We start from the raw sequence: 13,669 nt of genomic DNA on the forward strand, positions 1-13,669 counted from the left end.
AACACGGGGCACAGTAACATGGAGGGCATTAACACGGGGCGCAGTAACACGGGGCGCAGTAACACGGGGCACAGTAACATGGAGCGCAGTAACACGGGGCACAGTAACACGGGGCGCAGTAACACGGGGCAGAGTAACACGGAGCAGAGTAACACGGGGCAGAGTAACACGGGGCAGAGTAACACGGGGCACAGTAACACGGGGCGCAGTAACACGGGGCAGAGTAATGGAGCAGAGTAACACGGAGCAGAGTAACACGGAGCAGAGTAACACGGGGCGCAGTAACATGGGACGCAGTAACACGGGGCAGAGTAACACGGAGCAGAGTAACACGGGGCGCAGTAACATGGGACGCAGTAACACGGGGCAGAGTAACACGGAGCAGAGTAACACGGAGCAGAGTAACACGGGGCGCAGTAACATGGGACGCAGTAACACGGGGCAGAGTAACACGGAGCAGAGTAACACGGAGCAGAGTAACACGGGGCGCAGTAACATGGGACGCAGTAACACGGGGCAGAGTAACACGGAGCAGAGTAACACGGGGCGCAGTAACACGGGGCGCAGTAACACGGGGCAGAGTAACACGGAGCAGAGTAACACGGAGCAGAGTAACACGGGGCGCAGTAACATGGGACGCAGTAACACGGGGCAGAGTAACACGGAGCAGAGTAACACGGAGCAGAGTAACACGGGGCGCAGTAACATGGGACGCAGTAACACGGGGCAGAGTAACACGGGGCGCAGTAACACGGGGCACAGTAACACGGGGCAGAGTAACACGGAGCAGAGTAACACGGAGCAGAGGAACACGGGGCGCAGTAACACGGGGCAGAGTAACACGGGGCGCAGTAACACGGGGCGCAGTAACACGGGGCGCAGTAACATGGGACACAGTAACACGGGGCAGAGTAACACGGGGCAGAGTAACACGGGGCGCAGTAACACGGGGCGCAGTAACACGGGGCAGAGTAACACGCGGCGCAGTAACATGGGACGCAGTAACATGGAGCAGAGTAACACGGGGCGCAGTAACATGGGACGCAGTAACACGGGGCAGAGTAACACGGGGCGCAGTAACACGGGGCGCAATAACACGGGGCAGAGTAACACGGGGCGCAGTAACATGGGACGCAGTAACATGGAGCAGAGTAACACGGAGCAGAGTAACACGGGGCGCAGTAACATGGGACGCAGTAACACGGGGCAGAGTAACACGGGGCAGAGTAACACGGAGCAGAGTAACATGGGTCAGAGTAACACAGGGCGCAGTAACACGGGGCAGAGTAACACGGAGCAGAGTAACACGGGTCAGAGTAACATGGGGCGCAGTAACATGGGACGCAGTAACACGGGGCGCAGTAACACGGGTCAGAGTAACATGGGACGCAGTAACACGGGGCGCAGTAACACGGGTCAGAGTAACACGGGGCGCAGTGACACGGGGCGCAGTAACACGGGGCGCAGTAACACGGGGCGCAGTAACATGGGACAGGGATATTGGGCACAGTGTAGGAACCCTCCACCTCACAGCGACCAAGACACTCTCAGTCCACCATTAATTACACAGGCTTTAATGAACTTGCTGATTTGACTAAACAAATGTAACAGATTCTAAGTCATGCTCATTAAATATGAAAATTGCAAACATTTCAGAGATGAGTTCCTGATTAATCTTCTGTGAACGGAGATGAAGTGATGGGTAGAATGGGATAAGGCTCCCTCCAGCAGTCAATCCATCTTGCTGCAACGGGCCTGTCATTTCGACAGGCGAGTTGTGAGTTCCTCACACAACAGCGACACAGGGACATTTGTCCCAGACAGAGTTTGGAACAAAGCCTGTGTGTGGACAGAGTGTGAGAATGTTTTACCTGGGCTGAGGAAAGGAAAGAAGGTTTAGGATTCCCCACAGACATGAGGAGTGTTGTGTGAACAGGCACAGCCTGGGAGGACAGGCAGACAAGGGAGCTATGAGACACTGCTGGCTCCGTGCTGTCCCTGTGCTGGGAGTGTTTGATGGGGGGACAGTGTAAAGGGAGCTTTACTCTGTATCTAACCCCATGCGTGCCTGTCCTGGGGGTGTTTGATGGGGACAGTGTAGAGGGAGCTTTACTCTGTATCTCACCCCAATATTTGCTGTTTTCTAAATTTTTTGGTGTGTGCTGTCACATCTCTTTCCCTGGAGAGATTCTGAGGATCTAACACGAACAGAAATTGTTGTCATTATTGAAAAATTATGGAATTGTCGCGAGATGTTCTGCTGTTCCTGGGAAACCAGGCTGAAATTCCAGCGATTACATCCCTGTCAATGTGTGGAAATGTTTCCCTGTGACTATGATGAGGGTTACTGTTCCCTCCTACTTCTTCATGATCTCTCTCCAGCCTCACAGCTTCCTATCCCCCGACAAGTTCACTTCAACCCTGACCAACAACACTGGCAATTCTCACTCTGCTCCTGCTAATGTCTGACCTGGTCTTCCCACCCAGGCCCATGGTATTGGTGTACCAATACTGCTACACACACCTCCGTGGTACACACTGCCCCGTGGTACACACTGCCCTGTGGTACACAGTGCCCCGTGGTACACACTGTCTCATGTACACACTACCCCGTGGTACACTATATCCTGTGGTACACACTGCCCCGTGGTACACAGTGCCCCGTGGTACACACTGTCCTGTGGTACACACTGCCCCGTGGTACACTCTGCCCCGTGGTACACACTGCCCCATGGTACACACTGTCCCATGGTACACTCCACCCCATGGTACACACTGTCCCATGGTACACTCCACCCCATGGTACACACTGTCCCATGGTACACACTGTCCCATGGTACACTCCACCCCGTGGTACACTCTGCCCCGTGGTACACACTGTCCCATGGTACACACTGTCCCATGGTACACTCCACCCCGTGGTACACTCCACCCTGTGGTACACACTGTCCCATGGTACACTCCACCCCGTGGTACACACTGCCCCGTGGTACACTCTGCCCCGTGGTACACACTGCCCTGTGGTACACACTGCCCCATGGTACACTCCACCCCGTGATACACACTGCCCTGTGGTACACACTGTCCCATGGTACACTCCACCCCATGGTACACACTGTCCCATGGTACACTCCACCCCATGGTACACACTGCCCTGTGGTACACACTGCCCCGTGGTACACAGTGCCCCGTGGTACACACTGTCTCATGTACACACTACCCCGTGGTACACTATATCCTGTGGTACACACTGCCCCATGGTACACACTGTCCTGTGGTACACACTGCCCCGTGGTACACTCTACCCCGTGGTACACACTGCCCCATGGTACACTCTGCCCCATGGTGCACACTGTCCCATGGTACACTCCACCCCGTGGTACACTCCACCCTGTGGTACACACTGTCCCATGGTACACTCCACCCCGTGGTACACACTGCCCCGTGGTACACTCTGCCCCGTGGTACACTCTGCCCCGTGGCACACACTGCCCTGTGGTACACACTGCCCCATGGTACACTCCACCCCATGGTACACACTGCCCTGTGGTACACACTGTCCCATGGTACACTCCACCCCATGGTACACACTGTCCCATGGTACACTCCACCCCATGGTACACACTGCCCTGTGGTACACACTGCCCCGTGGTACACAGTGCCCCGTGGTACACACTGTCTCATGTACACACTACCCCGTGGTACACTATATCCTGTGGTACACACTGCCCCGTGGTACACAGTGCCCCGTGGTACACACTGTCCTGTGGTACACACTGCCCCGTGGTACACTCTGCCCCGTGGTACACACTGCCCCATGGTACACTCTGCCCCATGGTACACACTGTCCCATGGTACACTCCACCCCATGGTACACACTGTCCCATGGTACACACTGTCCCATGGTACACTCCACCCCGTGGTACACTCTGCCCCGTGGTACACACTGTCCCATGGTACACACTGTCCCATGGTACACTCCACCCCGTGGTACACTCCACCCTGTGGTACACACTGTCCCATGGTACACTCCACCCCGTGGTACACACTGCCCCGTGGTACACTCTGCCCCGTGGTACACTCTGCCCTGTGGTACACACTGCCCTGTGGTACACACTGCCCCATGGTACACTCCACCCCGTGGTACACACTGCCCTGTGGTACACACTGTCCCATGGTACACTCCACCCCATGGTACACACTGTCCCATGGTACACTCCACCCCATGGTACACACTGTCCCGTGGTACACACTGCCCCGTGGTACACAGTGCCCCGTGGTACACACTGTCTCATGTACACACTACCCCGTGGTACACTATATCCTGTGGTACACAGTGCCCCGTGGTACACACTGTCCTGTGGTACACACTGCCCCATGGTACACTCCACCCCGTGGTACACACTGCCCCATGGTACACACTGTCCCATGGTACACTCCACCCCGTGGTACACTCCACCCTGTGGTACACACTGTCCCATGGTACACTCCACCCCGTGGTACACACTGCCCCGTGGTACACTCTGCCCCGTGGTACACTCTGCCCCGTGGCACACACTGCCCTGTGGTACACACTGCCCCATAGTACACTCCACCCCATGGTACACACTGCCCTGTGGTACACACTATCCCATGGTACACTCCACCCCATGGTACACACTGTCCCATGGTACACTCCACCCCATGGTACACACTGCCCTGTGGTACACACTGCCCCGTGGTACACAGTGCCCCGTGGTACACACTGTCTCATGTACACACTACCCCGTGGTACACTATATCCTGTGGTACACACTGCCCCGTGGTACACAGTGCCCCGTGGTACACACTGTCCTGTGGTACACACTGCCCCGTGGTACACTCTGCCCCGTGGTACACACTGCCCCATGGTACACTCTGCCCCATGGTACACACTGTCCCATGGTACACTCCACCCCATGGTACACACTGTCCCATGGTACACACTGTCCCATGGTACACTCCACCCGTGGTACACTCTGCCCCGTGGTACACACTGTCCCATGGTACACACTGTCCCATGGTACACTCCACCCCGTGGTACACTCCACCCTGTGGTACACACTGTCCCATGGTACACTCCACCCCGTGGTACACACTGCCCCGTGGTACACTCTGCCCCGTGGTACACACTGCCCTGTGGTACACACTGCCCCATGGTACACTCCACCCCGTGGTACACACTGCCCTGTGGTACACACTGTCCCATGGTACACTCCACCCCATGGTACACACTGTCCCATGGTACACTCCACCCCATGGTACACACTGTCCCATGGTACACTCTGCCCCATGGTACACTCTGCCCCATGGTACACACTGCCCCGTGGTACACACTGTCCCATGGTACACTCCGCCCCGTGGTACACTCTACCCCGTGGTACACTCTGCCGCATGGTACACTCTGCCGCGTGGTACACACTGCCCTGTGGTACACACTGCCCCATGGTACACTCCACCCCGTGGTACACACTGCCCTGTGGTACACACTGTCCCATGGTACACTCCACCTCGTGGTACACTCTGCCCCATGGTATACTCTGTCCCTTGATACACTCTGCCCTGTGCTACACTCTGCCCCGTGGTACACTCTGCCCCGTGGTACACACTGCCCCGTGGTACACACTGCCCCGTGATACACACTGTCCCATGTTACACACTGCCCCATGGTACACACTGTCCTGTAGTACACACTGTCCCGTGGTACACACTGTCCTGTGGTACACACTGCCCCGTGGTACACACTGCCCCATGGTACACACTGTCCCGTAGTACACACTGTCCCGTGGTACACACTGCCCCGTGGTACACTCTACCCCGTGGTACACTCTACCCTGTGGTACACACTGCCCCATGGTACACACTGTCCCGTAGTACACACTGTCCCGTGGTACACTCTACCCTGTGGTACACACTGCCCCGTGGTACACTCTACCCCGTGGTACACTCTACCCCATGGTACACACTGTCCCGTAGTACACACTGCCCCGTGGTACACTCTGCCCTGTGGTACACTCTGCCCCGTGGTACACTCTACCCTGTGGTACACTCTACCCCATGGTACACACTGCCCCGTGGTACACTCTGCCCCGTGGTACACACTGCCCCGTGGTACACACTGCCCCGTGGTACACACTGTCCCGTAGTACACACTGTCCCGTGGTACACACTGCCCCGTGGTACACTCTACCCCGTGGGACACACTGTCCCATGGTACACACTGTCCCGTAGTACACACTGTCCCGTGGTACACTCTACCCTGTGGTACACACTGCCCCGTGGTACAATCCAACCCGTGGTACACTCTACCCCATGGTACACACTGTCCCGTAGTACACACTGCCCCGTGGTACACTCTGCCCTGTGGTACACACTGCCCTGTGGTACACACTGCCCCGTGGTACACTTTACCCTGTGGTACACTCTGCCCCGTGGTACACTCTACCCTGTGGTACACTCTACCCCGTGGTACACACTGCCCCGTGGTACACTCGGCCCCGTGGTACACACTGCCCCGTGGTACACTCTACCCCGTGATACACTCTGCCCCGTGATACACTCTGCCCTGTGGTATACTCTGCCCTGTGGTACACACTGTCCCATGGTACACTCTGCCCCATGGTACACACTGCCCTGTAGTATACTCTGCCCCGTGGTACACTCTGTCCTGTGGTATACTCTGCCCCATGGTACACTCTGCCCCGTGGTACACACTGCCCTGTGGTACACACTGCCCCATGGTACACTCCACCCCGTGGTACACACTGCCCTGTGGTACACACTGCCCCGTGTTACACACTGCCCCATGGTACACACCGCCCCATGGTACACTCTGCCCCGTGGTACACACCGCCCCGTGGTACACACCGCCCCGTGGTACACTCTGCCCCGTGATACACTTTGCCCTGTGGTACACTCTGCCCTGTGGTATACTCTGCCCCGTGGTACACACTGTCCCATGGTACACACTATCCAGTAGTACACACTGCCCCGTGGTACACACTGTCCCATGGTACACTCTACCCCGTGGTACACTCTACCCCGTGGTACACACTGCTCCGTGGTACACACTGTCCCATGGTACACTCCACCCCATGGTACACACTGTCCCATGGTACACTCCACCCCATGGTACTCACTGCCCCGTGGTACACTCTACCCTGTGGTACACTCTACCCTGTGGTACACTCTGCCCCGTGGTACACACCGCCCCATGGTACACTCTGCCCCTTGGTACACACTGTCCCGTGGTACACTCTACCCTGTGATACACTCTGCCCCGTGGTACACTCTGCCCTATTGTACACTCTGCCCCTTGGTACACACTGTCCCGTGGTACACACTGCCCCGTGGTACACTCTGCCCCGTGGTACACTCTGCCCCTTGGTACACACTGTCCCGTGGTACACACTGCCCCGTGGTATACTCTGCCCCGTGGTACACACTGTCCCGTGGTACACACTGTCCCGTGGTACACACTGCCCCATGGTACACTCTGCCCTGTGGTATACTCTGCCCCATGGTACACTCTGCCCCGTGGTACACACTGCCCTGTGGTACACACTGTCCCGTGGTACACACTGCCCCATGGTACACACTGCCCCGTGTTACACACTGCCCCGTGGTACACTCTGCCCCATGGTACACTCTGCCCCGTGGTACACTCTGCCCCGTGGTACACTCTGCCCCATGGTACACTCTACCCCGTGATACACTCTGCCCTGTGGTATACTCTGCCCCGTGGTACACACTGTCCCATCATACACACTGCCCCGTGGTACACACTGCCCCATGGTACACACTGTCCCATGGTACACTCCACCCCATGGTACACACTGCCCCGTGGTACACTCTACCCTGTGGTACACTCTACCCTGTGGTACACTCTGCCCCGTGGTACACACTGCCCCATGGTACACTCTGCCCCTTGGTACACACTGTCCCGTGGTACACTCTACCCTGTGGTACACTCTGCCCCGTGGTACACTCTGCCCCATGGTACACTCTGCCCCTTGGTACACACTGTCCCGTGGTACACACTGCCCCGTGGTACACTCTGCCCCGTGGTACACTCTGCCCCTTGGTACACACTGTCCCGTGGTACACACTGCCCCGTGGTACACTCTGCCCCGTGGTATACTCTGCCCTGTGGTACACTCTGCCCCGTGGTACACTCTGCCCCGTGATACACTCTGCCCCGTGGTACACTCTGCCCCATGGTACACTCTACCCCGTGATACACTCTGCCCTGTGGTATACTCTGCCCCGTGGTACACACTGTCCCATCATACACACTGCCCCGTGGTACACACTGCCCCGTGGTACACTCTGCCCCGTGGTACACACTGTCCCGTGGTACACACTGTCCCGTGGTACACACTGCCCCATGGTACACTCTGCCCTGTGGTATACTCTGCCCCATGGTACACTCTGCCCCGTGGTACACACTGTCCCGTGGTACACACTGCCCCATGGTACACTCTGCCCTGTGGTATACTCTGCCCCATGGTACACTCTGTCCCGTGGTACACACTGTCCCGTGGTACACACTGCCCCATGGTACACTCTGCCCTGTGGTATACTCTGCCCCGTGGTACACTCTGCCCCGTGGTACACACTGCCCTGTGGTACACACTGTCCCGTGGTACACACTGCCCCATGGTACACACTGCCCCGTGTTACACACTGCCCCGTGGTACACTCTGCCCCATGGTACACTCTGCCCCGTGGTACACTCTGCCCCGTGATACACTCTGCCCCGTGGTACACTCTGCCCCATGGTACACTCTACCCCGTGATACACTCTGCCCTGTGGTATACTCTGCCCCGTGGTACACACTGTCCCATCATACACACTGCCCCGTGGTACACACTGCCCCGTGGTACACTCTGCCCCGTGGTATACTCTGCCCTGTGGTACACACTGTCCCGTGGTACACACTGTCCCGTGGTACACACTGCCCCATGGTACACTCTGCCCTGTGGTATACTCTGCCCCATGGTACACTCTGCCCCGTGGTACACACTGCCCCGTGGTACACACTGCCCCATGGTACACACTGCCCCGTGTTACACACTGCCCCGTGGTACACTCTGCCCCATGGTACACTCTGCCCCGTGGTACACTCTGCCCCGTGATACACTCTGCCCCGTGGTACACTCTGCCCCATGGTACACTCTACCCCGTGATACACTCTGCCCTGTGGTATACTCTGCCCCGTGGTACACACTGTCCCATCATACACACTGCCCCGTGGTACACACTGCCCCATGGTACACACTGTCCCGTAGTACACACTGCCCCGTGGTACACACTGTCCCATGGTACACTCTACCCCGTGGTACACTCTACCCCATGGTACACACTGCCCCGTGGTACACACTGCCCCATGGTACACACTGCCCCGTGGTACACACTGTCCCATGGTACACACTGTCCCATGGTACACTCCACCCCATGGTACACACTGTCCCATGGTACACTCCACCCCATGGTACACACTGCCCCGTGGTACACTCTACCCTGTGGTACACTCTACCCTGTGGTACACTCTGCCCCGTGGTACACACTGCGCCATGGTACACTCTGCCCCTTGGTACACACTGTCCCGTGGTACACTCTACCCTGTGGTACACTCTGCCCCGTGGTACACTCTGCCCCATGGTACACTCTGCCCCTTGGTACACACTGTCCCGTGGTACACACTGCCCCGTGGTACACTCTGCCCCGTGGTACACTCTGCCCCTTGGTACACACTGTCCCGTGGTACACACTGCCCCGTGGTACACTCTGCCCCGTGGTATACTCTGCCCCGTGGTACACACTGTCCCGTGGTACACACTGCCCCGTGGTACACTCTGCCCCGTGGTACACACTGCCCCATGGTACACACTGTCCCGTAGTACACACTGCCCCGTGGTACACACTGTCCCATGGTACACTCTACCCCGTGGTACACTCTACCCCGTGGTACACACTGCTCCGTGGTACACACTGTCCCATGGTACACACTGCCCCGTGGTACACACTGCCCCGTGGTACACACTGTCCCATGGTACACACTGTCCCGTAGTACACACTGCCCCGTGGTACACACTGTCCCGTGGTACACTCTACCCCGTGGTACACTCCACTCCATGGTACACACTGTCCCATGGTACACTCCACCCCATGGTACACACTGCCCCGTGGTACACTCTACCCTGTGGTACACTCTACCCTGTGGTACACTCTGCCCCGTGGTACACACTGCCCCATGGTACACTCTGCCCCTTGGTACACACTGTCCCGTGGTACACTCTACCCTGTGGTACACTCTGCCCCGTGGTACACTCTGCCCCTTGGTACACACTGCCCCGTGGTACACCCTGCCCCGTGGTACACACTGCCATGTAGTAAAAGCTCAGTTCCAGTTTCAGGCGACTGTCTGTGTGGAGTTTGTACATTCTCCCCGTGTCTGTGTGGGTTTCCTCTGGTGCTCCGGTTTCCTCCCACAGTTTAAGGATGTGCGGGTCAGGGTGGATTGGTCTGACGACCATAATACAGGAATGCAGGGCTGGGTGGGAATGCTTGTAAGGCGGTTGGCCGGGAGTTGATTGCCTGAATGGTCAAAACAAGGACTGCAGATGCTGGAAACCAGAGTCTAGGTCAGAGTGGTGCTGGAAAAGCAGAGTAGAGGAGCAGGAAAATTGACGTTTCGGACAAAAGCCCTTCCTCAGGAATAGAGGCAGAGAGCCTGCAGGGTGGAGAGATTGCCGGAACGGCCTGTTTCCACACTGTGATTTCTGTTGGAAGGTCAGGGTCATTATTCGAGACAAAATGATTCAACTGTGAAATGAGACTCGAGAGTTTGGGGTTGTTTTCCTTTGAGCAGAGAGAGCTGAGAGGGAGCTGTATAAGGTCCAGGGGGACATGGACAGGGTCGATAGGAAGTAACCTTTCTCATTGAACAGGGGTCAGTTAATAGGGAGACCGTTTGAAGGTAAGGAGCAGGAGGTTTGGAAGAGATTAAAGCCAGATTTATTTCACCCAGAGGGTGGGAGAGGCAGAAACCTATCCCAACGTTTCAGAAGTTTTTCGATGTGCATTGCAATGCTGTAGCAGACCAGGCCACAGGCTCGGTTTAATGGTGGGTGTGGATCAAGCAAAGAGAGAAAGGTAGCGATCTCCTGGTGACTCAGAAAGGAGAGACCTGCTGGGACAGTCAGATGGTTAACATCCAATTACACAATCCACTGATCACAACATCAATTTGCAAATCATTTCCAAACAAAGAAAAGTGTTGCAAATCAATCTGTCTGTGAGTTTAACAGACTCAGGCACACCCCTGAGCTGTGCTAGTGCATAATCCTCATCCCCAAGCAGGCCTGGCACACAGTACAGTGAACACAATCCTTACAGTGTGGACACAGGCTATTCGGCCCATTGAGTCCACACTGTCCCTCCAAAGGGTACCCTACTTTAGCCCATAACCTTGCATTTCCTCTGGCCAATCTATCTGACCTGCACATCTTTGGGGAGAAAGCAGAGCACCCAGAGGAAACCCACACAGAGGCAGGGAGAATGTCATAAACACCAACAGCTGACGATGCAGCCAATGACCCGGTGTGACCCAGGCAGTGACACACATTACCCCACAATCCCCGACTCACAGCCCTCTGTCCTCAGGATCCAGACTCAGGCTGGATTGTTACTGAATTTAAATTGGATTCTCTGTCACGGTCGGATTCACACCCCAGTCTCTCGGACCTTACCCAGGGGCTCTGGGCACAGTGATCCCCACTGGCCCCTCTCAATATACCGGGACCAAACATCTTTATGTGTGTCTCACCTCACATTCACCTAATTACTAAGACTCACAGTGACTGAGAGTGGACATTGGCTGGGTTAGAGTGACAGAGAGTGGACATTGCCAAGGTGAGAGTGACTGAGAGTGGACATTGCCAAGGTGAGAGTGACTGAGAGTGGACTTTGCCTGGGCTAGAGTGACATGGAGTGGACATTGCCTGAGTTGGAGAGACAGAGAGTGGACATTGCCTGCGTGAGAGTGACAGAGAGTGGATGTCGGGGGCCGGGCAGGATAGGGCAGGGCAGGGCAGGACAGGGTAGGGCAGGGTAGGGCAGGGCAGGGTAGGGCAGGGCAGGGCAGGGCAGGGCAGGACAGGGTAGGGCAGGGTAGGGCAGGACAGGGTAGGGCAGGGTAGGGCAGGATAGGGCAGGGCAGGGCAGGGTAGGGCAGGGCAGGGCAGGACAGGGTAGGGCAGGGCAGGGTAGGGCAGGGTAGGGCAGGACAGGGCAGGGCAGGGCAGGGCAGGGCAGGACAGGGCAGGGCAGGGTAGGGCAGGGTAGGGCAGGACAGGGCAGGGCAGGGCAGGACAGGGTAGGGCAGGGCAGGGCAGGGCAGGGTAGGGCAGGGCAGGGCAGGACAGAATAGGGCAGGGCAGGGCATGATAGGGCAGGGCAGGGCAGGGCAGGGCAGAATAGGGCAGGGCAGGGCATGGCATGATAGGGCAGGGCAGGGCAGGGCAGGATTGGGCAGGCAGGATTGGGCAGGAGAGGGCAAGGCAGGATAGGGCAGGGGAGGATTGAGCAGGGAAGGATAGGGCAGGGGATGGCAGGATAGGGCAGGGCAGCGCAGGACAGGGCAGGGCAGGGCAGGATAGGGCAGGGCAGGACAGGGCAGGGCAGGGCAGGACAGGGCAGGGCAGGACAGGGCAGGGCAGGGAATGGCGGGATAGGGCAGGATAGGGCAGGGCAGGATAGGGCATGGCAGGATAGGGCAGGATTGGGCAGGATAGGGCAGGGCAGGGCAGGACAGGACAGGACAGGGCAGGGCAGGACAGGGCAGGGCAGGATTGGGCAGGGCAGGACAGGGCAGGGCAGGACAGGGCAGGGCAGGATAGGGCAGGGCAGGACAGGGCAGGGCAGGATAGGGCAGGGCAGGATAGGGCAGGGCAGGACAGGGCAGGGCAGGATAGGGCAGGACAGGGCAGGGCAGGACAGGGCAGGGCAGGACAGGGCAGGGCAGGATTGGGCAGGGCAGGATAGGGCAGGGCAGGACAGGGCAGGGCAGGGCAGGATTGGGCAGGGCAGGATAGGGCAGGGCAGGACAGGGCAGGGCACGATAGGGCAGGATAGGGCAGGACAGGGCAGGGCAGGACAGGGCAGGGCAGGATAGGGCGGGGCAGGATAGGGCAGGGCAGGACAGGGCAGGATAGGGCAGGATTGGGCAGGATAGGGCAGGGCAGGGCAGGGCAGGGCAGGACAGGACATGGCAGGACAGGACAGGGCAGGACAGGACAGGACAGGGCAGGACAGGACAGGGCAGGGCAGGATAGGGCAGGGCAGGATAGGGCAGGATAGGGCAGGGTAGGGCAGGGCAGGATAGGGCAGGGCAGGATTGGGCAGGGCAGGGCAGGATAAGGCAGGGTAGGACCTGTCTGTGGCTGTTTCTCTGTCCAACAGACCGATCAGTTTGGGTACTGTACAGGGCAATGCGGCAGCACCATGGTGCACGAGAGGGGAGGAGGAGGGACACAGGGCTGTGGAGCAGAGGGGAATTCAATTGTAAGACGAACAGACAGACATTTCTGCAGCAGCAAAGCTGACCCCAGTACGGTACACTGCCTTCCGGTGCCAGGGTCAGGGATG

The 13,669-nt window shown here is 57.9% G+C and overlaps 1 protein-coding gene across 1 annotated transcript; it reads left to right on the forward strand.

The window, feature by feature from the left end:
• The first annotated feature begins 286 nt into the window (after positions 1-286).
• On the forward strand, positions 287-1,594 carry LOC132818239 (uncharacterized PPE family protein PPE62-like). Its single transcript, XM_060829019.1, has one exon. The coding sequence runs from the start codon at positions 287-289 to the stop codon at positions 1,592-1,594; it is 1,308 nt and encodes a 435-aa protein (XP_060685002.1).
• The last annotated feature ends 12,075 nt before the right edge of the window (positions 1,595-13,669 follow it).

Source organism: Hemiscyllium ocellatum, chromosome 8 (assembly GCF_020745735.1).
Source record: "Hemiscyllium ocellatum isolate sHemOce1 chromosome 8, sHemOce1.pat.X.cur, whole genome shotgun sequence".
NCBI lineage: Eukaryota > Metazoa > Chordata > Chondrichthyes > Orectolobiformes > Hemiscylliidae > Hemiscyllium > Hemiscyllium ocellatum.